This window comes from Bos indicus x Bos taurus, chromosome 2, assembly GCF_003369695.1.
Source record: "Bos indicus x Bos taurus breed Angus x Brahman F1 hybrid chromosome 2, Bos_hybrid_MaternalHap_v2.0, whole genome shotgun sequence".
In the NCBI taxonomy this organism is placed as follows: Eukaryota; Metazoa; Chordata; class Mammalia; order Artiodactyla; family Bovidae; genus Bos; species Bos indicus x Bos taurus.
Genome location: NC_040077.1, coordinates 94892708 through 94920468, shown reverse-complemented (window position 1 = coordinate 94920468; position 27761 = coordinate 94892708). Strand labels below are relative to the sequence as shown.

General features: G+C 39.6%; 1 protein-coding gene across 1 annotated transcript in view; it reads left to right on the top strand.

Annotated features, from left to right (window-relative positions):
• Nucleotides 1–612: 612 nt before the first annotated feature.
• The window catches only part of DYTN (dystrotelin), a 69824-nt gene continuing 42675 nt past the window's right edge, over nucleotides 613–27761 (top strand). Inside the window, exons 1-5 of the mRNA XM_027554044.1 lie at nucleotides 613–631; nucleotides 17755–17829; nucleotides 20660–20861; nucleotides 22742–22827; nucleotides 23354–23454. Coding sequence (XP_027409845.1) covers nucleotides 613–631; nucleotides 17755–17829; nucleotides 20660–20861; nucleotides 22742–22827; nucleotides 23354–23454 — 483 coding nt within the window. The remainder of the gene's footprint in view (nucleotides 632–17754; nucleotides 17830–20659; nucleotides 20862–22741; nucleotides 22828–23353; nucleotides 23455–27761) is intronic.

Sequence of the window (27761 nt, the reverse complement as noted above, 5' to 3'; positions counted from 1 at the left end):
AAATTCGAGTAGATTTCTGCTTTTTTGAAGTGAGCTTCTAGTCCACTCTTAAAATTATAATGTCTCAAAAGTTCTAAGTATTCACCTACAGCATGATGACTATAGCTAACAATATTGTATTGTTTTGAAAGTTGCTGAGAGAGTAGATCTTAAAAGGTCTCATCACAATAAAAAAAATGTATAACTGAGTATGATGATGTTAAACCTATTGTGGTGATCATTTCATGATATATACATATATCAAATCATTATGTCATATACCTTGGATTAATATAATGTTGTATGTCAATTATATCTCAGTTTTAAAAAAAGTTCTAAGTGTTCACCATATTAGTTTAAGGATCTGTTTCCAGGTTCTGAGATACAGCTCTAAATCCCTAGAGATGGGACCCATATAAAAAGCCTCTCCCTGCTTTCCTATTTTTTATCCTCCAGGAGATTTCGGGTCTCTGAACACCTTGTAATCATTGTGCCACAGGTAAAAGGACTTTGCTTAATTGTCTGTTTGCTTCCTATCCCACTTGATCACTTCAAAACCTCCTGCTTAAAATATTGGTTTGTTTCCAGTTACAAGGACCTTCTTCCCAACTGTCATTCCAGGAAATTCCTAAAATGGACCCAGATAATCAAGGTAAGTATTATTGTTAAGTTTCTGAGCACAGTTTGCAAACAACACAGACTTCCAAGTTGCAAAGGATTGACATTTGGCAAATGCCTGGCTGATAAAAAAACTGTTGGGGATAGAGAAGATTTTTTCCTTTTTCTAAACAGAAATTCATAATATGTTGATTATTTGGTCTGTGGTCCCCAAAGCACCAAAAATAATTTAACAAAGACTTGATCTCAATGTAATTTCATTTTAAATTGCTATTCAAATATACAAAATAGCTTATCTCATTTATATATGTCTTCATTTTTTATAATTAAAATGACATCATTGTAGGTATTTTAGTTTCAGGGGTAAGTTTACAGTACTACATGAGGCCAAAATTGGGAAGGAGACTTCCCTGGTCGTCCAGTGGTTAACACTTCACCTTCCAAAGCAGGGGGTGTGGGTTCAATCCCTGGTTGGGGAGCTAAGATACTATATGCCTCATGGCCAAAGAAACAAAACATAAAACAGAAGCAATATTGTTAACAAACTCAATAAAGACTTTAAAAATGGTCCACATCCCCAATTGGGGATGGGGGAGCCTGGTGGGCTAAGTCACTTCAGTCGTGTCCGACTCTGTGCGACCCCATAGACGGCAGCCCACCAGGCTCCCCTGTCCCTGGGATTCTCCAGGCAAGAACACTGGAGTGGGGTGCCATTTCCTTCTCCAATGCATGAGAGTGAAAAGTGAAAGGGAAGTCGCTCAGTCATGTCCGACTCTTAGTGACCCCATGGACTGCAGCCTACCAGGCTCCTCCATCCATGGGATTTTCCAGGCAAGAGTACTGGAGTGGGGTGCCATTGCCTTCTCCGAAAAAAGCTCACAGCTGTTACTATATGAATATTTGACATTTGATATATGGACAGGGGAAAACTGATTCCCTCTTCTTCCAGCATCTCTGAATGCCAGGGTAGACCCACGATCGGCGTGTGATAGTTTTATTCCAGGATCTAGTAGCAGCCTTATTCCTCTGGCTAAAATCTAGATTAACTTGGCTTGTTTTATATAAAATTCTACACTCTCCTAAGTTATTTATCTAAAACAGCATTCTGAATATTTCCAATTATCTTTGGTTTTCTAAAATTGGGCCTTCATACTAGTTAAGCTTCACACAAAGCAGTAGATAATGTATTCAAAGCCCACTTCTCTCTCCCTGAGGGGGTTTTCTTACATCTAGTATGTCTGCACCAGAATCACTGGAGGGTTTTTTCAAATACTGGGTTCCACCTCCAGGGTTTGTGACTCAGTAGATCCAGAGTGGGGACTGAGAACGTGCATTTCTAACTAGTTCCCAGGCCATGCTGATGCTGCCCACCTAGGACCACACTTGGAGGACAACCGGCCTAAAATGTCTCTTTCTGGATCATCCAACTACATGAGGGACTGCCAAAAGGAATTTTTATTCCATTCTTAGTATCTGTAGAAAATGACACATATTTATTCGGCTAAGTAAAAATATGAGTCGTTTAAAGCAAAACTTGTTTCCCAGTTAAATTGCTTCCATGAACAAGACCATATGTAGCTTATGTTATTATTTCTTTGAACATTGCACATTATTTTGCTTATAGCTTTGGGTCTGATACATCCAGCAATTTCTCTTCTTTTCTTGAGTTTTCTCCTACCAGCAGGAGAAAAAAAAAAAAAAAGAAGAAGAAAAAGCCTTGAGGAAGCAGGACTGCTGGTGAATCACCTGGGATGCTCATTCATTTTCCCCATGTACTCTATCACAGCTTGCCATGTTATGCTGCATAGCTTCATCAGATGACACTGCAAAACATAATTTGACAGGAGTGTGATGGGCCAGATGGTAGAGTAGCCATAGAATCACTCTTCCACCACAAGCAGCATCTGGGAACCTACAGACATCCTAGTCTGCTGATTCTGTGTTCATTTGGTGCATCTGAGAGGAATCAGGGCACAAAATTTGGCCACTCTCCAAAAGGAAAACCAATGTTGTACATTACATTTTTATAAGTCGTTTCCACACTATGGTGGCCACTCTCCATGTGTTTTCCTTCTCCAGACATGGAGCAGAGAGGTGTGATTTCTTCCTTTCTCTAACACTGGACTCTTAACTGAAAGCTGCTGCCGCCGCCAAGTCGCTTCAGTCGTGTCCGACTCTGTGCGACCCCAGACAGAAGCCCACCAGGCTCCCCTGTCCCCAGGATTCTCCAGGCAAGAACACTGGAGTGGGTTGCCATATCCTTCTCCAATGCATGAAAGTGAAAAGTGAAAGGGAAGTCTCTCAGTCGTGTAACTGAAAGCTAAGCCTTTTTAAAACATCAGGAAATAGTAAACAACAAAAGGGTTAAACTGTAGGTCTCTGATATGGTTATACTTGTTCAAAAAAGAATTTTAAAAATATGGAGGCTTTTAAAATAAGCTATCTTGTTTAATGACAGTTTTCGGCACAGCCCACATTCCCCAGAGGTAGGTGTCTTTGGGGCTTCCCTGGTGGCTTAGATAGTAAAGAATTTGCCTGCAATACAGGAAAACCGACTTCATTCCCTGGGGCGGGACTCATGATTGTATATTGATCTTTGAATCAGTGTATGTTTAGAAACAGGCCAGAGGTGTGCTCCAAGGCCTCAAGGGTGGGTCTGCCCTGGTTCAGTGCCATAACACCCTTGAGTGGCTTAGAATAGTGCCCAGCACTCAATGTAACAGGTTAGGACTTCAAGCCACAACACTCAAGGGCAAGAAACAGCTGCTTGTTTGTTTTTTACTTTTTGGCCTCACCCCATAGCATGTGGGACCTTAGTTACCTGATCAAGGACTGAACCTGTGCCCCCTGCATTGGAATCACGGAGCCTTAACCACGGGGCCAGCAGGGAAGTCCTGAAACAGTACTTTGTGAACCAAAATCAAGTCATTATCGCTTGGTGTGAAATTTAGACTGAGTTGTTTGGGAAGCAGCCATCTCATAACAGAAATAGCTCAGATTTTAATCCTGAAAATCTGGTCTCAAGTGTTCAAAACATCTGGTCTGAAGTGGCGTCGTGGTTGCCACTCACCCTGCTCTTTGCCTTTGGCTCTGGGGTCCGCTTGAAGACATGGGACTCCATGTCAAGACTGGACGCAGAAATCCTTGCCAAGCCTAGTGGCTGGTCTCCCTGGTTACACCATACAGTCATTCCCTCCACCCAGAAAACTGCTACTAATAGTAAGAGCAGCCCTGGAATCAGCCCACAGATTTTAACCCCAGTTAGGCATCTCCCACTTGCCTGTCCAGGTATTAGCATCTCTTCCACCCCAGGGAAAAAGAGAGTCATAGCTAGAACAACACTAACATCAAGATTGGTTTTCAAAGGCAAGGGAGATTCTAGAATGTCTGGATGTATATGGGTTAGGGCTGAGGGGCCAGGACAAAGGAAGAGGTTGAGATTCTGGCTGTGGGGGATCCAGTCAGGTGATATTTACCACAGAAAAGTCCCTCTCAGAGGCACCTGACTCTTCTGACCATCCTGCATCTAGTCAAGTTTCTTCTGGTGAAGCAGTGCACCTATTTTGTTGTGGAAGAACAACATCCCCCTGATTTTAGTCCATGTAATTGTAGTAGTGTTTATTCTACTCCTGTGCATGGATGTAGTAGTTTTGATTCTCTCCTGTGCATAGATGGCATTGATTCTTGGATGGGCCTTTCATACTAAGGCCTGAGTGGGTTGAATTTGGGGTGGCCCCTTAAGCACTGGCCCCTTAAAAGATGGTAAGGAGTTAAGAGAACTTAAGCCTTGGAACACACACAGAAATGGACATGGCAACATTGCCTTTTCATTCTCTTAATTATTCCACTGCTGTGAGAACAAGGAACGAATTAAAATCACCATAATTTATCCTGCTACCTGTTTTTGAATCAGTGAAGTCTCCCTTGTTCCCCCCAATAATTCCTTGTTTTGTTTTGTTTAGGGCCTACTGTGTTTCTAGTCACAAACACTTCTCTAGCACACAGACCATTTACTCCCAATTGTCTGAGTTTTATGGTAATCAGCTGATGATAAATTTGAAAATAGCTTTATTTTCCTCAAGGCGTCTTCCCTTCAGCATAATCAATACAAGTCAGTCCTGGACTCCAAGCTTGTTTGCATGTGAAATCTTGCCTCCAAGTAAGCATTAGGGTGTAAAGTCTATTTAATTGAAATTTGTCATCACAGGAAATATTAGAGATGCCATGTTGCTTGGCAGTTTTTTCCAAAGTGTGTGACTGGTCACCTCTCTCAATGGCTGCTGTAACAATTTCAAATCTTCATCATTCCTCAAGTTTTCTGCTCACTATCTCCTCCTAACTCTGAGTGAATTTGTTCCTCATTTCAAAAAGAAAACAGAAGCCCTTAGAGTGCCCTCTTCTCCCTAGCCTTCATCATCTCCATATTTTTCTTCCTCTCAAGGAATGAGCTTCTCCCCAGACCTAATTCCTTCACCTATGTAGCTTCTCCCAACCGTTGCCTCTACCTCAGGGATTGTATCAGTTAGCTATATTTCAATTGCTTGTGGGAGAAAATAGCTCAAAGAGGCCTTATTACCTTTTATATTAATGACCCAAGGGAGGACTAGCTTGCTGTGGTCCTAGAAAAAGTCACTAGGGTGTGACTTTTCTCTGTCTCCCAGTTCATCTCTACTCTTCTTTGTGTGCTGATTGCACGCTCAAGCTATATACCCAGACGAGAGGGTAACTACCACTTCAATATCTGATTCCAAGTTCAAGAGGAAAAAAGTAATTCAAACAAAGAGTCCTTGATCCAAGTTTCATTGGTGTATTCCTTGCCTGATTTTGGTTATGTGCCCATGTCTGCAGAGGGCAATGATGCAGTCACTGATCAGATTGGCCAGGCCACATGCTCCCCTTGGAAACAGGAGCGTTGGAATGAACACAACTAGAATTTCATGGACTAAGATTAGGGGGAGATTGTTCACCAGAAGAAAGATGAATGGATGCTGAATGGCTAAGGTATATGCCCTTATATGATTAGTCTATACATAGACTTTGCTGTGTGAAATACCACCTGGATCCCGCTTCTTGGACCCTCAACTTCACCCTCTCTCCTGACTCCCTGTTCTGACCCAGTCACATATTCTGGAATCTCTCCTGCCTCTGAAAACAAGATTTGGGCTCTCTTCAGAGTAAGGCTCTTGAAAGAGTTGTCTTTTTACAACCCTGTGCAGTTGATTTTGGCCCCCACATTCCCATAAAACTGTTCTTAGGGAGCCTTCAATAGTCAGGTTAATCATACACAGAGGTTACTTTTTAGCCCATAGTTGATCTCCTTGTGGCTTCCAGGTACTGAAGCATTGACTTGTCTCTACTTTCTGAAACGCACCTTCCTTGACCTTTGTACCATCGCTATCTGCTGGTTTCTTTGGCTTTCCCTTCTAGTCCTTCCTCTTGGGTTTCTCTTCCTCCTGTTACTTAAGTGATTATGTTTCTCAGGCATACTGTTACTTAGCCTAATTTTATCTTCACTTAAAGCATTCTTCTTAGATAACCTAATAGTTGAACATGCTTTTGCCCAAAGCCAGCACTGCTGACTCCTAAATTCTATCCCATCCCAAATAGCAACCCTGACCTCCAGACACAGAATCAAAAATTGACACCTGTTCAACACCCTGAACTGCTCTCCTCTCCCAGCCAGTATTCTCCTAATCTGAGCCATGTGTAGCTATCAATCCCTTGAAATATGGTTAGTCCAAAATGAGATGTGCTACAAGTATAAAAAAGACAGTAACAATAGAAAATATCTTAATAATTTTTATGTTGGTTACATCAGTTCAGTCAGTCACTCAGTCATGTCTGACTCTTTGAGACCCCATGCACTGCAGTACTCCAGGCTTCCCTGTCCATCACCAACTTCCAGAGCTTGCTCAAACTCATGTCCATCGAGTCAGTGATGTCAGCCAACCATCTCATCCTCTGTCGTCCCCTTCTCCTCCTGCCTTCAATCTTTCCCAGCATCAGGGTCTTTTCCAATGAGTCAGTTCTTCGCATCAAGTGGCCAAAGTACTGGAGTTTCAGCATCAGCATGTTGGTTACATGTTAAATAATAACTTGGTAGATCTATCTAACCCAAGATAGATAGTCGTGTCTGACTCTTTACAACCCTTTGGACAGTAGCCCACCAGGCTCCTCTGTCCATGGTGTTTTCCAGGCAAGAATACTGAAGCAAGTTGCCATTCCCTTCTCCAGGGGATATTTCTGACCCAGGGATCAAAACTGTGTCTCCTGCATCTCCTGCATTGCAGGCAGATTCTTTACCCACTGAGCAAAGATTAGATTAAATGAAATACATTAAAATTAATCTCACCTGTTTCATCTTAAAATGTAGCTGCTAAAAATTTAAGCTGACATATTTGACACATATTGTATTTCTCCTATTGGACAGCAATACTCTAAAAGGTTCTCATGGCTATTCATGATGCTAGGAAATCTCTTTAAGCTTCTTATTTTCCCCACCGTGTGGAACCTTCTGGCTCTAGTCCAGCATTCTCTGATTCTGACCTCTTATCTTTCACCTGGCCTCTGCTTGACCTCCAAGACTTTTCAGAAAGACACCTTGACTGACATGTATACCTGATTATTCAGATCACACTAGTTCCAGGCTCTGCAGTCCAAGGACCATGCCCTGCATTCCTAGCTCAGGCCTCGAGGGCCAAGTCCAGGTTTCACATTTCTGGATTCCCAAGTGTCTGAGAGGGGGTTCCAGCTGCCTACAGGACATCTCCATTCAGATGTCTTACAGAAACCTCAAACCCAGAGGTTAAAAATGAACCCCCCTTCCACCTCTATGTGCAAACTTTTCCCTCCCTCATTATTTCCTACACTTGATCTCCCTCCCACAACCAATCAGCCACCAATCCCTGTCAATTTCACTAGCAAATTATGCCTCATATTTCCCTGCAATTTTCTCTCCCTAGCTCCATTCAGATCCCTATCATGTTACAGAAAGTAAAACATTAAACCCCTCTCATAATGTACTCCTGTCCCCAGATAAATAAAGTTTGATAGATAGCCTTCCCTATTGTGTTTATTGGGTTCTTCTTTTCTATTTTTTATTATTTACAAAATAGGACCATACTAAATTATAGACATATTACCATGGATTTAGGCTTATAATCATGCTTTAAAAAGTCTTTCAACCTCAAGCTCGCCAAAAATTTCTTCCTTTAATAGTCTTAGAGCTTTAAAAATTCATGTTTAACTCTGTAGTACATTCTGGGGTTATTTTTGTTTATGATCTGAACTAAGGTACCTATATCATGTTTTTCCAAAGAGTTATGCATCCAGTGGTCCTAACATTATTTACTAAATAAACTCATTTCCTCATTGGTATAAACCACTGATATAAACCACCAATATAAAGGGAAGTTGTTGATTCTCATTGAGTTAAAATATCATCTTTATCATATGCTAAAACCCTTTGTATACATAGGTCAATTTCCGATTCTTTCCTATTCCTTACCCTATCTTTTCCTGAAATAAACACACACTGCATTTATTCTTACAGATTAATTTTATATTGTTTTGTCAAGTTCCAAATAATAGTTGGAATAGGGGTTGGAACTGCCTTAAATTTTGGGCTTCCCTTGTGACTCAGTCAGTAAAGAATCTACCTGCAATGTAAGAGACTGCCCTCAATGAGGAGATCTGGGTTCCATCCCCCAGTTGGGAGAATCCCCTGGAGAAGGATATAGCAACCCACTCCAGTATTCTTGTCTGGGAAATCCCATGGACTGAGGAGCCTGGGGGGCCACAGCCCTTGAGGTCATAAGAGTTGAACACAACACAGGGACTAAACCACCAACCACTACTTTAGCTTAAGTTTATAGATTCATTTGGGGTAGAATTCACATTTTTATGATATTGAACATTCCTATCTAGGAATATCCAGGAATGGAGGAAATAGATGTCTCCATGTATTCATATTATCTTTAATGCCTTTCAATAAAACTTTATAAGGTCTTGTACATTGTTTCATGTACTTTAGACTTTTTTTGGATGTTAAAATTACCTGTTCTAATTATTGTTAGTTTAAAATAATGGTCCTCAAAGTATAGTTCCAGGACTGAAAGCACAAGCATCATCTGAGATTAGAATGCAATTCTCAGATGCCCTCCAGACTCTGGGTAAGATCAGCAATCTGAGGCAAGATATATTTGAAAACCACTGATATAAAAGGAAGTTATTGATTCTCAAGCAGTCGTCCTAAATCCAGCCAACTTGCAGATGATCATCATGAATTATCTAAATAGAGATCATCCATAAATCTCTTCCTTCCTGAAATTTATAGCTCTTATTTTTATGTTTCTGTAGATTAGAATTCCAAAATAAGGACAGCAAATAAATTCCTATTATATTATTACGTACCAGCTCCAATGGACTGATACTGACATTCTGGAGGGCTATCCTTCAAGATCTAGCCAAGAGATTCTGCCCTGTCTGGCACAATTTGGAGGGGCCAGAGTTGGCCCTGATGCCCTGTGGTTCGTTTCTCTGCTTCAGACTAGTGCTGGATCATAGTGGTGACTTGGTGGGGTGGGACTGATTTTTTTCCTAGTTGAACTGGGGTATCTTCTATCACATTTATTAAAATTTGCCTTTTATTTCTGACATTTTAAGTATGTTTCCTTCTCTTCTGAGATCATGTACCATGTATCATGTACCAAGATCAGTTTTTAAAAATCAGAGTGGCTGATGAATTTAACCAATATATTCTGAGAATTCACTGATTCAATAGTTTTTTTTCCTTCTTTTAATATATAAACCAACTGTTGAACAAATTTTAAATTCCTAAAATAAATCTTTCTATATACTGGAACATAATTTTAATATGTTCTTGAAAATGTTTGATAATATGTTTTATCTTTGCTTTCATCTTATATATGTTTATTTTTTAATATATCTGATTTAGGGGATATTTAGATGAGACATTAGACTTTTGAGTTGATACTGGAACAATTCCATATTAGATAATTTTCCTTAGCCAGTCACATGAATTTCCTTCAAAGTTCAACTCAGAATTTAACTACTTTCTCTCAGTTATAACAGTGTAATTTTTTCAATAAATCTTTATCAGATATTAGTATTTCAATTATGCCAGTGTCCTAAAATAAACTGGGGAGTTTTCTGAGTGTTTCCAGTTTCCAGAAGAGTTGATTAAAAGTAATTCCTCTATCCCTTGAAAGTTTAAAGGAATTTGCCTGCAAAACCCTCTCTTCTTATGGTTGTTTATTTTTGAAGACTGTTTCTCCTTAAAAATCTTCTGTAGTAACTAGTCTTTCAGCTATTTTTAGTATATTTTGATGATGTCTATTTTCTATTCATATATGTTTTCAAATTTGTTGGTATAAAATTATACAGAGCATTTTTCCATTTTAAAATATTCTCTGTAACTGTAAATATAAAGATTTTCTCATTTCTAATGTTTTATATGTTTTCCTTCTCTATTCTTGTCAATTGTTTGCTTAATTTACTTTTCTTACCAAAAAGCCAGTTCCTATTTCCCACCACCTCCCCACCCTCCCCCAATTCTATTACTATTCTGGTTTTGCAGGTTAGGTACTTATAATATTGATATTTAGTCATTCTTTTTTCATCTTTTTAGCCCCTAGATAGTGCTTAATTTCAACTTTGATTTCTAAATTGACCTCATGACATTTAGAAAATGTTTAAAATATGTTTCACAATGACAATTAAAAAAATCTTTTCATTGATTATTTCTAGTTTTATTGCATTGTGGGCCAGAGAATGTGTCATTTCTCTAGTTCTGTAATATTTCTGCTACTTTTGAAATTCATTAAATTTTCCTTGTGGCTGAATCACGATCAATCCTATCATCTGGACCTGAGTCATTGAAATAAATTCTTATTTCTAGTTTCACCAGTAATCCATTCTTCACAACTGCTGGAGTGAGATTTATAAAGTTTGTATCAATCCCCACAAGGACTTCCCTGGTGGCTCAGTGGTAAAGAATCTACCTGCTAATGCAGGAGATGCAGGTTCCATCCCTGGGTAAGGAAGATCCCCTGGAAAGGAAATGGCAATCCATTCCAGTATTCTTGCCTGGGAAATTCCATGGACAGAGGAACCTGAGCAGCCTACAGTCCACAGGGACACACGACTTAATGGCTAAATAACAACATCAATAAATTCCCATGCTTGCAAGAAAACTGCAAGCTCTTTAATGAACTCATACCAACCTACCCCATGCCCTCACTCCCCCAGCTCTCTGTTCCAGCCATCCTGATCTCCTTGGTCCTCATACCCCTGTGCCTTTGCACCAGCTCTTCCTAGACCTGGGAAACACCATTCCCCCAAACCCTTCACCCAGCTTAATGCCCTGAAAATTCCCTATTTCTCCTTCAAGAGTCAGCTCTCACTTCATCTCCCCTGAGAAATTATCTGTCTGCATTCCTATGTGTTTAGCCTATTATCAGTTCAGTTCAGTTCAGTTGTGTCCGATTCTTTGCAACCCCATGGACTGCAGCATGCCAGGCTTCCCTATCCATCAACTCCCAGAGCTTGCTGAAACTCATGTCCATTGAGTCACTGATGCCATCCAACCATCTCATCCTCTGTCGTCCCCTTCTCCTACTGCCTTCAATCTTTCCCAGCATCAGGGTCTATTCAAATGAATCAGTTCTTTGCATTAGGTGGTCAAAATATTGGAGTTTCAGCTTCAGCATCAGTCTTTCCAATGAATATTCAGGACTGATTTCCTTTTTGATGGACTGGTTGGATCTCCTTGCAGTCCAAGGGACTCTCAAGAGTCTTCAACACCACAGTTCAAAAGCATCAATTCTTTGGTACTCAGCTTTCTTTATAGTCCAACTTTCACATGCATACATGACTACTGGAAAAACCATAGCTTTGACTAGATGGACCTTTGTTGGCAAAGTAATGTCTCTGCTTTTTAATATGCTGTCTAGGTGATCATAGCTTTTCTTCGAAGAAGCAAGCATCTTTTAATTTCATGGCTGCAGTCACCATCTGCAGATCAAAAAAATAAAGTTTGTCACTGTTTCCACCGTTTCCCCATCTATTTGCCATGAAGTGATGGGACTGGATGCCATGATCTTAGTTTTCTGAATGTTGGGTTTTAAGTCAACTTTTTAACTCTCCTCTTTCACTTTCATCAAGAGGCTCTTTAGTTCTTCTTCACTTTCTGCCATAAGGGTGGTGTCATCTGCGTATCTGAGGTTATTGATATTTCTCCAGCCATCTTGATACTAGCTTGGGCTTCATCCAGCCCAGCATTTTGCATGATGTACTCAGCATATAAGTTAAATAAACAGGGTGACAATATACAGCCTTGACGTACTCCTTTCCCAATTTGGAACCAGTCTGTTGTTCCATGTCCAGTTCTAACTGTTGCTTCTTGACCTGCATACAGATTTCTCAGGAAGCAAGTCAGGTGGGCTGGTATTCCCATCTCTTGAGGAATTTTCCACAGTTTTTTGTGATCCACACAGTCAAAGGCTTTGGCATAATCAATAAAGTAGAAGTAGATGTTTTTCTGGAACTCTCTTGCTTTTTCTATGATCTAATGGATGTTGGCAATTTGATCTCTGGTTCCTCTGCCTTTACTAAATCATCTTGAACATCTAGAAGTTCACAGTTCACATACTGTTGAAGCCTGGCTTGGAGAATTTTGAGCAGTACTTTACAAGCTTGTGAGATGAGTGCAATTGTGTGGTAAATTGAACTTTCTTTGTCATTGCCTTTCTTTGGAATTGGGATGAAAACTGATCTTTTCCAGTCCTGTGGCCACTGCTGAGTTTTCCAAATTTGCTGGCATATTGAATGAAGCACTTTAACAGCATCATCTTTTAGGATTTGAAATAGCTCAACTGGAATTCCATCACCTCCACTAGCTTTGTTCATAGTGATGCTTCCTAAGGTCCACTTGACTTTGCATTCCAGGATGTCTGGCTCTAGGTGAGTGATCACATCATCGTGGTTATCTGTGTCATGAAGATCTTTTTTGTATAGTTCCTCTGTGTATTTTTGCCACCTCTTTAATGTCTTCTGCTTCTGTTAGGTCCATACCATTTCTGTGCTTTACTGAGCCCATCTTTGTAAGAAATGTTCCCTTGGTATCTCTAATTTTCCTGAAGAGATCTCTAGTCTTTCCCATTCTATTGTTTTCCTCTATTTCTTTGCATTGATCACTGAGGAAGGCTTTCTTATCTCTCCTTGCTACTCTTTGTAACTCTGCATTCAAGTGGGTATATCTTTCTTTTTCTTCTTTGCCTTTAGCTTCTCTTCTTTTCTCAGCTATTTGTAAGGCCTCCTCAGACAACCATTTTGCCTTTTTTGCATTTCTTCTTCTTGGTGATAGTCTTGATCACTGCCTCCTGTACAATGTCATGAACCTCTGTCCATAGTTCTTTAGGCACTCTGTCTATCAGGTCAGGAAGCAACAGTTAGAACTGGACATGGAACAACAGACTGGTTCCAAATAGGAAAAGGAGTCTGTCAAGGCTGTGTATTGTCACCCTCCTTATTTAACTTATATGCAGAGTACATCATGAGAAATGCTGGGCTGGAAGAAACACAAGCTGGAATCAAGATTGCCAGGAGAAATATCAATAACCTCAGAAATGCAGATGACACCACCCTTATGGCAGAAGGTGAAGAGGCACTAAAAAGCCTCTTGATGAAAGTGAAAGAGGAGAGTGAAAAAGTTGGCTTAAAGCTCAACATTCAGAAAACGAAGATCATGGCATCTGGTCCCATCACTTCATGGCAAATAGATGGGGAAACAGTGGAAACAGTGGCTGACTTTATTTTGGGGGGCTCCAAAATCACTGCAGATGGTGATTGCAGCCATGAAATTAAAAGACGCTTACTCCTTGGAAGGAAAGTTATGACCAACCTAGATAGCATATTCAAAAGCAGAGACGTTACTTTACCAACAAAGGTCCGTCTAGTCAAGGCTATGGTTTTTCCAGTAGTCATGTATGGAATGAGAGTTGAACTGTGAAGACAGATGAGCATCAAAGAATTGATGCTTTTGAACTGTGGTGTTGGAGAAGACTCTTGAGAGTCCCTTGGACTGCAAGGAGATCCATCCAGTCCATTCTAAAGGAGATCAGTCCTGAGTGTTCATCGGAAGGACTGATGCTGAAGCTGAAACTCCAATACTTTGGCACCTCATGGGAAGAGTTGACTCATTGGAAAAGACCGTGATGCTGGGAAGGATTGAGGGCAGGAGAAGAAAGGGACGACAGAGGATGAGATGGCTGGATGGCATCACCAACTCGATGGACATGAGTTTGGGTAAACTCCGGGAGTTGGTGATAGACAGGGAAGCCTGGAGTGCTGCAATTCATGGGGTCACAAAGAGTCGGATACAACTGAGCGACTGAACTGAACAGATCAGATCTAATCCCTAGAATCTATTTGTCACTTCCACTGTATAATTGTAAGGGATTTGATTTATGTCATACCTGAATGGTCTAGTGGTTTTCCCTACTTTCTTCAATTCAAGTCTGAATTTGGCAATAAGGAGTTTATGATCTGAGCCACAGTCAGCTCCTGGTCTTGTTTTTGCTGACTGTATAAAGCTTCTCCATCTTGGCTGCAAAGAATATAATCAATCTGATTTCCACATTGACCATCTGGTGATGTCCATGTGTTGAGTCTTCTCTTGTGTTGTTGGAAGAGGGTATTTTCCATGACCAGTACGTTCTCTTGGCAAAACTGTTAGCCTTTGTTCTGCTTCATTTTGTACTCCAAGGCCAAATTTGCCTGTTACTCCAGGTGTTTCTTGACTTCCTATTTTTGCATTCCAGTCCCCTATTATGAAAAGGACATCTTTATTTGGTGTTAGTTCTAGAAGGTCTTATAAGTCTTCATAGAACCGTTCAACTTCAGCTTCTTCAGCATTACTGGTTGGGGCATAGACTTGGATTACTGTGATATTAAATGGTTTGCCCTGGAAATGAACAGAGATCATTCTGTCATTTTTAAGCGTGCACCCAAGTACTGCATTTCAGACTCTTCTGTTGACACTAATGGCTACTCTATTTCTTCTAAGGGATTTCTGCCCACAATAGTAGATATAATGGTCATCTGATTTAAATTCACCAGTTCCAGGCCATTTTAGTTCATTGATTCCTAAAATGTTGATGTTCGCTCTTTCCATCCCGTTAAAGCTCTATTATAGACCTACATATTTTGTTTCTCCCTTGACATTGAGAACTCCTGATTTTCCACTTGCCCTCAGTACCCAGCATAATACCTGGGACCTCATGGGCACTCAAATCTTTGGTGTTTTGTGTGCATGAAAGGGGGGCAAATTAATGAATAAATAAATATGAATAGCTATTTTTTTTTACTGTTTCCTATTTGTTATATCTGTTCTTTTTTATTTTTTTATTATTATTAATTTTTTCACTTTACAATATTGTATTGGTTTTGCCATACATCAACATGAATAGCTATTTTATGCTGACTTAACTGCAGACGTCTCTATAAGCAAGCTTTCACACATAGTAGAAACTTGAGAGATACTTTCTAAATTTGTGGTGGTTTTTTTTTTTTCTACAACTATTCCTTCAGACATTCATTTAACAAATATATATCATGTATTCCTTTGAAGACACAGATGATTCAAGGCAAGAAGATCCCATCAAAGTTTGGCCATTAGAGAGAAATGAGCATAAGACAAGATAAAGTAGGCCTCGGGCTGGGAAAGAGGTCAGCTGTGCAGTGTGGGAGTGCTGAATCAGAGAAAGAGTAATCACGGGCTTTCATGGGTCACCACCACCCTTTCTATCAGCATCATCTAAAATAATAGCAAACACCTGTAACATCAAAGTGTGAATTGCAACCCATTTTGGGGTCATGAAATCAGTTTAAATGGTTAAACTAGAACTTTTTTCATGTTTATGTAGGTTATTTATTTACTTATTGTAAATTTGAGAATTTTAAGTCTAGATAATATGAGTTCAGTGGTCAGTGGCATTTAGATTTTCCTTTTTCTAGAAATGAAGACTAATCATTTCAGTCTTAACCAATCAAAAGTTCCTTTTTTAGATTGTTACATGTCTCTTAAACAAAAATCCAACTTGAAAGATCAGTGAAACAAATTAAATTGTAGGTCCTTAGCAGAAGGAAGAGAGATAATTATCTCTATTTTCTTATTTAAATCATGCAAATACCCCAGGAGGAATGTAATGTGATCCCTATTAATCTGATGAATACACTGAAGATAAAAGTAAATTAGTTTCCCCAAAGGAAAAAGGAAAGAATGGACCTAGATATGGTTCCAGCACTTTCTCTTCTCTACACTGTGAAAGGGGGGAATACATACTCAGTGCCTGGTAAGTGCTCAGAAATGCTAGCCACTATTGTAGTGATGTTGGTGATGGTAAAAGAAGGTATATTAATAATTCTTTTCTGATTATAAAGTAACGTGCTCTTCACCAAAAATTTAGGTAATATTGACAAGTAGGAAGAAAATAACCAAGAATTCTAGCATTCAAAGATATACACTGTTAACAATTTTGATGAATGCCACTAGCAATTAAGCTCCTCGGGGCAAGAATTTTTATCTATTACGTTAACTGCTGTATTTCAAGAGCCTGGACTCCTGCCAGGGTCATATAGCAAGAACTTGATAAAAATCTGCTAAATGAAGGGATGGATAGATTTTCAGTCATTTTCATAGATGCATTAATGTGTGTGTACATATGAGTAGAATATGTTAACAATTTATATTCTACAGATAGTTTTTTGTCTTATTGTTTTGTTTCGCACGGTCATTTTATTTTTATATAAAAAGCGGATAGCTTCATAGAGGAGTCCTCGTTGGCGGACTGCTTACTTAGTGTAGGGGGCTCAGAGGATGCTCTCTAGTGCCACCTGCAGGCTAGGACAGTGTTGCTGTTTATGTCGCTAAATTGACCCTATGGACTATAGCCTACTAGGCTCCTCTGTCCTTGGGATTTCCCAGGCAAGCATACTGGAGTGGGTTGCCATGCCCTTTTCCAGGGGATCTTCCTGACCCAGTAATCGAATCCATGTCTCTTATTTCTCTTGCATTGGCAGGAGGGTTCTTTTTTTTTTTTTTTTTTTTCTGTGTAGTAAAGTTTTATTAAAGTATAAAGGAGATAGAGAAAGCTTCTGACATAGGCATCAGAAGGGGGCAGAAAGAGTACCCCCAGGAGGGTTCTTTACCGCTAGCACCACCTGGGAAACTTTTTTTTTTGACCGCACCTCATAACTTATTGGAGAAGGAAATGGCAACCCACTCCAGTACTCTTGCCTGGAAAATTCCATGGATGGAGGAGCCTGGTGTACTACTGTCCATGGGGTCGCAAAGAGTCAGACACAACTAAGCGATTTCACTTTCTTTTCTTTCATAACTTATGGGATCTTAGTTCCCTGACCTGGAATCGAACCTGGGCCATCGGCAGTGAAAGCACAGAGCCATAACCACTGGACCACCAGAGAATTCAAGGACACTGTAGTACATTATTATTTGCTCCCAGGTAGGAAAGAGCAATGGGCCTCCCTGATGGCTCAGCGCTAAAGAATCTGCCTGTAATGCAGGAGCTGCAGAAGACGTGAGTTCAATCTCTGGGTGGGGAAAATCCCCTGGAGGAGGGCATGGCAACCCACTCCAGTATTCTCACCTAGAGAATCCCATGGACAGAGGAGGCTGGCGGGTTACAGTCCACAGGGTCGCAAAGAGTCGGACATGACTAAAGCGACTTAGTACTAGTACTAGACTTTCCTCACCTGCAAAATAAAGTAAGGCTACTTGGCTTTCTTGGCTTTCCAGGTGACTCAGTGGTAAAGAATCTCGGCTCTCTTGGCTTTCCAGGTGGCTCAGTGGTAAAGAATCTGCCTTCCAATGCAGGAGATATGAGTTCAATTCCTGGGTAGGAAAGATGCCCTGTAAAAGAAAATGGCAACCCATTCCAGTATTCTTGCCTGGGAAAATTCCATGAACACAGGAGCCTGGGGGACAGGGGGTGCAGTCCACAAAGAGTCAGATACGACTTAGTGACTAAGCAGCATAATGTGCTTGCTCAGATTTCCTTACAAGATTTATCTAATGGGAGAGTCCTTTATCTATGATATTTCATGTTTTCTTTACAGATGCTCTTAATAGTATTGAGAATTCCACTTACAGAACAGCCTTCAAATTACGATCAGTGCAAACCCTGTGCCAATGTAAGTACAGGCTTTCTTGAAACATTGAAATAACCTGACCCTACTGCATAAAGTAAAATGCACAGAGAACCGAAAACTCCCCCATGTGAGTGACTGCTGAATCCAGAAGGTTGGACCTGTGCATGTACCCCACTTGTAACAGAGAAGATGAAGTGGGTAAGATACTCCTGTGTACTCAGTCCACATGCAGCTTTGCTAATTGTTTATGGACGAGAATTTTAATTCTTAAAAAAAATTTTCCTACTTTGTTTCTGGAATTATTATTTTTTGTTTGTTTGTTTATTTTTCAGGATACCATTAGTGATGCAAAATAAAATAACAAGATAAGTTAGTTTAATCTAACTTGTAGATTCAAATATAAACATTTCTAAATTCCCCCTACCACTTAATATTTGCATTTTTAAGCTGTTCCCCCTATCTCTTTCTGAACCTGCAAAAGTAAGTTTTGATGAATAATCCTCAGGCCATAAAGTTTAAAAATTTCTTGAGAATTTTCTGAACTGCTCTTTTGCATTAAATTTTATCTGATTGAATGCCACTGTTTTTTCTCCTATATGGTTATAACTAGGCAAAATATGGTAAAATATAGTAATATGTTTATCCTGTAAGAATTCTCCAAAACAAAATGACTTGGGTCCTGACTATGAAAAACAATAGGCATTCAGCATATCTAAATTATTGATTTCTAATAAGTTTTATATAGCATTTAAAAATCATGTGAAATGATTTATGACATTTATTACAGCAGATCTAAATGAAATTTTTAACATATATATATACACATGTATATATAAAGGTTGAAATTTTTTTATCTATTACTTTCTGCCTAATAGGTTAGATAGACTAGTGGTTTCCAAATTGCTTCACAGCGTAGACATGGGTGTGAAGTAGGATAAGAAAGCGTCAGCCAGGCAGGAAAAGGAAGTACAGGCAAGCCAAGAAAACCCAAAAGACAACCCAAAAGTTGTTCCTACACCAGAACAATTCTGTTTTTCTCTATCTTTCATACTGCACTTATGTGAAAGAATCCCTTTGAAGAAGGGATTCTTGGCCTAAAAACTTTTTATTCATGGATATAGACCAATCACTAATTCCAGAAATTCACACAAAAAAGAATACACTCAAAAAAATTCACCCTCAATTATACTGTTTTCCTGGAGAATGTCTCCTAGTAAAGATAGTTAGCAGCCAATGTTATATGAGCCTCCATCATTAATGCCTATAATTGATGCAATGTAATTTGAGGATGTACCTTTTTGAACTTTTATTATACCTGGCATCAAAAACAGTGAATATAAATAATACTCATGGGAAATAGTAACAGTACACACAGGGAGAAGTTGGAAATTTCTACCTATAGAAGATAGCCACACAAAAACTGGAAAACAAAAAGAAAAGTCCCAGACACCAAGATAAAGCATATCGTGAGCTCCAGGCAGCAGAATCTGGGGAGCTAGAGAGCATTGCTACACAAATCTGGTGGTGAGATTAATGGACACCACTGTTATCTGTTTTGCTGTAGTATAGAACTCTCAGCAGAAGACACAGCATCCTGTGTACAGCAGGCCAGGCCGAGGTGATAGGTTTTGCGATTGAATAATAATAAAAGAGTTTGCAGCCTCCACCACCTGCAGCCAGGTTTTTATTAAAATCACATCCCCAAACCTACCCCCTCACTTCCTTAGACTCTCCCCTTAAAAGTGGTATCAGAGAACAAATAAAAAATTTTATTATATTTGCTAGATTTCTCATCTGTGAGGTTGATTTACGAAGTAGACAGAAACACGGGGTTTATCACTGCACAAGCTGAAGCGTTTTAAATGCCAGCAGCTCTTGGTGCCACTGACATCCCCATCTCTCAGATGGCACGAGTGGGTGTTTATTCATTTTGTCTGTCATTCTCCATCTGCAAGAAACCATAGGGTTGATTCTATTTCATTCTCCCTTATCTTCATTGCCTTGTAACATTTTTAGGAGAATGTGATAAAAAAGATATGTAAGAAATAAACCATTATTTTTTGTAAGCAACTTTGGTTTTATTAAGTGCCTTCCAGGATAGTAATACTGACAGGGCCAAGATGAAAAAAATAAATATTACTAAGGCAAGGGTGAGACCTAAAGAGTCTGATAATTCAGCAACTGTTCTCTTATAAAGATCACTGGGCTTTTAAAGTAACGCAATTGTGTTTTAACATACAATATTCCTTCTTGAGCTAGGCTATGCACCAGGAAAAAAAGTTATGTAAACATGCATGGTGAATTTGCTCAATCGACTTAATAAAGAGTATAAAAATGTTTTCCCCAACTTTTCACCAGTATTCTAATTTCCTCAGAAAGCTGTTTTCAAGTTTTTCACTTCTTTACCTTTTAATTTCCTACTTTAAAGTCACATCTTAGAGGTTATACTGGGAATAATATTCTAGCTTTCCTTCACTAACAAACGCACTTTTCCAAAATCAAATCAACTGTCAGAATAGGAATGCCTGAATTATGTACAAGATGGTGGCTTAGATGGTGAAGAATCTGCCTGCAATGTAGGAAACCGAGGTTCAATCCCTGGGTCGAAAAGATCTGGAGAAGGAAACGCATTCCAGTATTCTTGCCTGGAGAATCCCATGGAGGGAGGAGTGTGGCAGGCTTAGTCCAGGGGGTCACGAAGAGTCAAACACAACTAAGCAACTAATACACTGTATCCAAATTGTGGTCATATGTAACTCTCTTAAAAAATAGCTGCCATTAAAAAAATGTCTTATAGACTAGATGATGTTTACTTTTTTGAAGCCTTTTGTTCCCATCACAGATGATGCAGTGTTTCCTTTGCTTCCTGCAGTGGACTTGATTGGCAGTTCTCTGATTCAGCATGTCCTACGACATCAGAGTCTCTGGGAGGCAGGAGAAAGCACCCTCTCCGTTCAGCAGCTTTTTCAGGCTCTGCAGGAGATGTTCCAGAAAGTCAGAGTGGAAAAACCAGGACAGATGCACCCCAGGGCTTCAGAACTCATTCTGAGCCTTCTCACTACAATGTATGACAGGTGAGGATGAAGAGCTCAAGCTGTGACCTAATAGGGGGTATGCAGTTGCCTCTGGTCATTGACAAACTAAGGATGTCTAATATTTGCTCAGGGTTTGAGGTCTAAGAAAGCTTCTTTGTTTGTTTTCCTCAAATGTATTACTCATTCAGAAGGGGAACAAAGAAGTACATGCTTATCAACCACACTAACATAAATGATTCATGCAAAGCAATAAGAAGGAAAATCCACATTTTCATACAAACTTCATTTCCACTCTAGAGAAGCATACACACCTTTTTCTAGGGCAATTACACATCTATAGATACTGAAAATTACACTTTTTCTTGTTCAGTCTCTAAGTCATGTCTGACACTTTGCGACCCCATGGACTGCAGCATGCCAGGCTTCCCTGTCCTTCATTATCTCCTGGAACTTGCTTGAACTGATGTCCATTGAGTCAGTGATGCCATCCAACCATCTCATCCTCTTTCACTCCCTTCTCCTCTTGCCTTCAATCTTTCCCAACATGAGTCCCCAGTAATTTATTTCTTTGTTTATTTCTTTATAACCATTCATCAGTTTCTGTTTGTGGGATAAGGTTGAATAACCTGTACATAAATGGCTGACCTCTTGTCTTAGTCTGTTTGGGTTGCTATACAAAAATACCATAGACCAAGTGACTTAACAGACATCTGTTTCTCACAGTTCTGGAGACTAGAAAGTCCAAGATCAAAGGCAGCTGCAGACACTTGGGTCTGGTGAGAAACCACTTCCAGGCACTCAGAGGTCCATCTTCTGGCTGTGTCTTCACACAGTGGAAGAGAGTGAAAGAGCTTTCTGGGGTCTTTTTTTATAGTAACAGTAATCTAGTTCATGAGAGTTGCACCTTTGTGACCTAGTCATCTCCCCATATCCTACCTCTAAATAGTCTCTCACTGGGAGCTAGGATTTCAACATAGGACTTGGAAGGTACATAAACATTTCCACCTTATCAAAGGCTTGATTATGCATGCTCTGGAGTCAGTGGTGTTGTGTGTGTGTGTGTGTGTGTTTCACTGAACTCGAGTTTATCACTTTTTTTGCTCCACTTCAGCTGTGTTTATCTTATGTGGTCTTGACCCAGTTGGCTTCGTCTTGTAGAACGGACTTTTAAAAACTCGCAGTGAATATAAAACATCTGGAAAGTGCAGGAAAGAGTAAGGAAGAAGCAATATCACCCCCAAAGCCTGCATCCTAGAGACAAGGACAGTTTAACCATTTGGCAAATTCCTTACTAGTTTATTGTTTATTTTTTGTCCTGCAAATAATATATAAATATGTTCTCAGGTGATTTTTTTCTTGATTCCAGCCTCCTTAAGCATTAAGCTTTTGGCTGTCCTTTCCATACCCAATGCCTGCCTCTAACAACCCACCTGCCTTTGATACATTGTTCTGTAGCTTTCCTAACTGCATAGCTGGTGGGCACAGCGAGATGAGGCTCTAGGTAGTGACCTGAGAAGAAGCAGATTTTTTTAACATACAGATTTGCTCATTCTGCCTGCCCTTTGGTCCGTGTCTCTGTTGTTTGGTTTCTGGACCTGTGAACCCTAAAGACAATGAGACCACGTGGTCCAGGAAGAGAGGGCGCACCCCTGGGTCCCCAGTGCCTAGGGTAGTACTTTGTATCGAGAAAGCACCCAATAAATATTTGTTGAACACATGAATGAAGAAATCATGAAGGATGAAATATTTCTATTCAGTTATTTGTCCTGTCAAATTCTAGATATGGGAAAACAGACCATGAAGAGCGTGAACTTGTTACATGATGTCAGAAATGTTCATTCATAGTCATGGTTTTTATAAGAATAACCCTGCCTTTCCCATTCTTGCCTCTGTTGTTTTTTTTTGTTGTTGCCATGCAGCACAGGAACGGGTTTTATCAAGCTTGCACCTGCAGCAGCTGCTCTGATCACCCTCTCAGGGGACAGTCCTCTTACAAAATACAGAGGTAACGTAAGTAGGGGTTTAGAGTGTCTGAAGTGTGGTGACCACCAGACCTCTCCAACACATGACCTTCTTCACTCACTCCTGTATCCCCACTACCACACAGCTCTGGTTCAGCATGTACCCAGAAAAACTCAGAATTTTCCAAAATCTTGATCTGTGTGTTCTAACTATTCATAATTTGGTTATATTTATTTGTATAGAGATTATTCAGACACCAGTAGTTCTTATTCTCTTAAGGCAGTGCCTACTCCCATCACCATTCACCAAACTCATGGTGTTTGTCATCAATGTGCTCAATTATCAAAAATTAGAAAAAAAAAATAGAAATGTGAGTGGCTCTTCACTACTTTTCAAGTTACTTAGTTTGGGAAGCTTTCAAAATAGCAAGCGGATAATCAAGAATTATAACTTTCTCCTCTTTCCCTCTTTAAACCCACAAATTAAGTGTTTAGGATTCAAAGCACATGCTCTTCAAAGATATATGCAAGTATTCAATTAAAGGTTTCTCTTCCCCCTTATATGTCTAGCTCTTTTTCAGCTCTATGCAGAAAATAACAGGGGAGGTCATGATTTGGGAGCACGCATGACTCGAAGGGTTTTGAGAAACCTACTAACAGATCTACAACAGGTAAACCTCTAATGCTCAAGAGTTCTAAATGTGTTCCAGTTATATTTGTCATATTAATTATTAAAGGGTCTTATTCTTTACAGTGTCGATTCTATCTTGATATAGTTCTCCAAGCAATCTTTCTCTTCTCTAGCCATTGGTAATATCTGAGTATAGTCTGACCTATTGCAATTATTTCCTAACTGGTTTGCCCAACTCAAGCCTCTCCTTTCTCCAATTCTTCCTCCACACAGCAGCCAATGACTCTTCCAAATGTCAATGTAAGTGTCTAAAATTCCTCATTGGCTATTTCTATCTATAGAATAAAACCTAAACTCCTTAGTATCACAAACAAAGCTTTCTCCAATCTTCTACTTTCAAAAAGAGGTAAAATCATGATACTTATACATATTTAAAATTAATGCAAACAAATAAATATTTGTAACTCAAAGTGAAGAAATATAAAAATTTATTCAGTTTTTTATTTATTAACTATAAGAGGGCTCCAGTAAGATGTCACAACAAGTTGAAAGAAATAACTAAAGAACAGACAAACTGATAGATTAAGAATGTTGTAATGAATTTGCAGGTGGACCCAAGAGTGGCTTGGTTAGGGGTGGGAGTTGTTGCTCAACCACGAGAGAATTCATTTTGCATGTCCATAAATAGAAACTATTTGCACTGTGATCAGTTGTCAACAAATTGACATTAATCTCTATAAAATTATAAGGGAGCCTGATCAAAGAGAGTGATGCACATCTCTATAGGTTCAGATAATCCCCAATGAAAAGCTATCCAGTGGTTTCCTTTGTGTATTCCACAGTGTTTTAATTTTTGCTTATACTCCTTCCAGCTTTGTCTGTCCTGCATATCAAAATCCTTGCTGTACCTGACACGGTCCACTCCTGGCTTGTGCAGGCACATCTGTCCACAACACCACTGCCTCTCCTTTACTTGACAAATACTGTTTGTCTTTCAGGTTACTCAAAATATTAGTCACCTCATCCCTGAAAACTTCTTAAACTCCTTGTAAATAACTTTGTTATAGCACTTGTCAAATTTTATTGCAGTCATGTCTTAGATATGTGATTTTCCCACTAGGCTGCTTCTCAAAGGCAACGATTATATCTCAGTGATCTTTATGTCTCCAATAGCTTGAAAAGTGCTTGATACTAAAGTCTTCATGTGTGCATGCGTTATGTGCTAAGTCATGTCTGACTCTTTGCAATCCAGTGGACAGTAGCCCACCAGGCTCTTCTGTCCAAGGGATTTTCCAGATAAGATTATTGGAGTGGGTTGCCATGCCCTCATCCAGGGGATCTTCCTGACCCAGGGATAGAACCTGCATCTCCTGCAGCTTCTGCATTGCAGGCAGATTCTTTACCGATGAGCCACCAGGGAAGCCTACTAAGGCTTTAACAAGTGCTTAATGAACACATAGATGAAATGCAGCCCTGAATACTCAATAGTTGATTTCCATCATTTTCTATGCTTTAAGAATTAAAAAGAATATATTTGAATCAGTTCTAATGAGGTGGATGAAACTGGAACCTATTATACAGAGTGAAGTAAGCCAGAAATAAAAACACCAATACAGTATACTAACACATATATATGGAATTTAGAAAGATGGTAATAATAACCCTGTATGCGAGACAGCAAAAGAGACGCAGATGTATAGAACAGTCTTTTGGACTCTGTGGGAGAGGGAGAGGGTGGGATGATTTGGGAGAATGGCATCGAAACGTATGTTTCAATGATATGTATAATATCATATAAGAAATGAATTGCCAGTCCAGGTTCGATGCAGGATACAGGATGCTTGAGGCTGGTGCACTGGGATGACCCAGAGGGATGGTACAGGGAGGGAGGTGGGAGGGGGGTTCAGGATGGGGAACATGTGTATACCCGTGGCAGATTTATGTTGATGTATGGCAAAACCAATACAATATTGTAATTAGCCTCCAATTAAAATAAATAAATTTAAATTTAAAAAGAAGAATGTGCAAATATAACATTGTTTTCATCCAATTAATAAGGAATCTAACCTCCTTAATGTAAATATGCTTCTTAATTGTAAAAAATGATGTAACCAAGCAAGATCTTCTGCAAATGAGTTATGTAGGCTCTGGATTATTTTGTGTACAAGTGATTACTGTCTCTGTATCTTTTATCCCTGCTTTAAGGATGCCTCTGGTATTCTTCAAGCCCCAGTAAAATTCTTGAACTAGGTTTTCTGCACTGTGAAACTATAGTAATTTTCTGTCATTTCCCCCCTGGTTCTGGACTGTAGGGAAGAAAAAAAATCTTTTTCCCTTACCCATCTTAAGTTCTGTAAATTAGGGCCCTGTAAATTAGACTTGTAAAAGAATTAACAAGAGAAAAACAAACCAAAGTTTATTCATGTGTATGGTGCATGGGAACACCCAGTGATGAGTAACTCAAAGAAGTAGATAAAACTCAGGCTTGTAAGCTATTTTACGGTAAACAAAGGAAAAGGGACTCTGGGCTTCTAGGTTGGGGAGGCAAGTTTATGAGAAGATGATCAGGAAATAGATCATCTATGGTGAACCAGGGTTGTTTAGTAGGGTTTGTTATGCACATTTAAGTCTGTGATTTCTCCCCTAACAAGGGTTGTTAAGAGTCCTCTTCCTGGTAGGTAGAGGGAGACACTATTGGTAAAAATAAATTTACTGTATAAATGTAAGTTACCTTTACAAAAGGAAAACCTGTGTCCTATTTTTAGTGCTTTTTCTGCCACTATTGGCTCTCAATGACTTTTAGTTCAAAATAATACATATGCCAAGGAGGTATATTTGGGGCTGGCATATTCTGGTACCCTGGAGAACCAAAGATTCTGAACCGGGGATTATTACGGTAAGAGTGAGAGGTGGGTAAGGAGAAAGATTATCAGACAAGGAATATGATTTAGAAAAACCTACCCAAATTACCTTTGCAGGAATTTCCCTGGTGGTCCAGTGGTTAAGACTACACTTCCACTACAAGAGGGATGGGTTTGATCTCTGGTCGGGAATATCCTGCATGCCTGGCATGCACTGCAGGCCATGCAGTGCTGCCGAAAAATAAAATTAAATAAATAAAATATAATTACTTTTCCCGAAAAAAATAAAAATTAAAAAAGTTACCCTTGCTTTGATTTGGTCTTAATATTAAGAGTTTATGTTCATACTGATTGCAATAATTAGTATTTAATTTATTGTGTAAATTTTAAACAACGTTTAAGATACTCATATTTCTTAAGTGGAACAATGATCTTTTTTTCATTTCTAAGGTTCAAATCTCAGATGTAGTTTTCAAAGAGCTCTTCTGGTGGTTGCCCCAGCACATGGATCCTGTCACCAGTTTTCTGCTGACTCTCAGGCATGTCTTAAGAAGCTACTGCCTCAACAATCCCTGCATCTGCCCATCCATTTATGCAATCAGTCTAGTTAGACTGAAGTGGTGAAATGGATGTGATGAAACAAGATGGACGGAGGGGCATCTTCCTTCTGAAATCCTACACCACTTCCTCACTAGTACAGCTGGCCCCAGGCTGGCTCCCCACCCAAGAGGCCCTAAAAATCTGCCCTTGTTTCAGGCTCAACCAAGGTCAACGAGCTGCTGAAATGGCAGCTCCTGCAGGGCTGTCTCCCCCTCATGCATCAGTAGGCTCCTGAGAAAGCTGTTAGGAAGGTGGAGATTTGCATAGCAAATTATCATCCCATTGACTTCCATTAAGAACACCGAGATGGGTTCCCATAGAGAATTCCAGGCCCCTCTGTGTGATCCCACCCCCTCCCCCCGAGAACCCTAATTATCATTTCAAGTGGTGTTCTGCCTATACTGCAGGCCCTCTAGCCAGATTTAATTCTTCCTTAGATTATCTGCAAGAAATTAGTCAAATGGGCACAAAATCTTTGTGCACACACTTAAGAGCCAAAAATGTAGGTTAAAACCCACAACAGAAGTGAATTTTCTTTTGACTCATATCAGAATCCCAGAACTGGCTAGTGAATCCTATCTGATTCAATTTCCTTACCATACAAATGAGGCTAAAGCCCTTTCCCAGGGCTCAAGATATCATCCAAATAAGTGGTTCAGTTAGTTCATCAGCATTCACAGGCCAAAGTAGGGGTAATGAGTTATTTTTTCAGATAAAAGCCAAATAACACATCATGTTTAGTTCAGCTGGTGATGGGGTTATTATTAATTTAAAGTACAAGCCATCTTGTCACAATTACACAAATGTTTGTTGACTTCTGCCTGGCTAATTGTCAGCAAAGTGGTTCTAAGTGCCACTTTCCTGATTAGAAGAATGTTTATTCGAG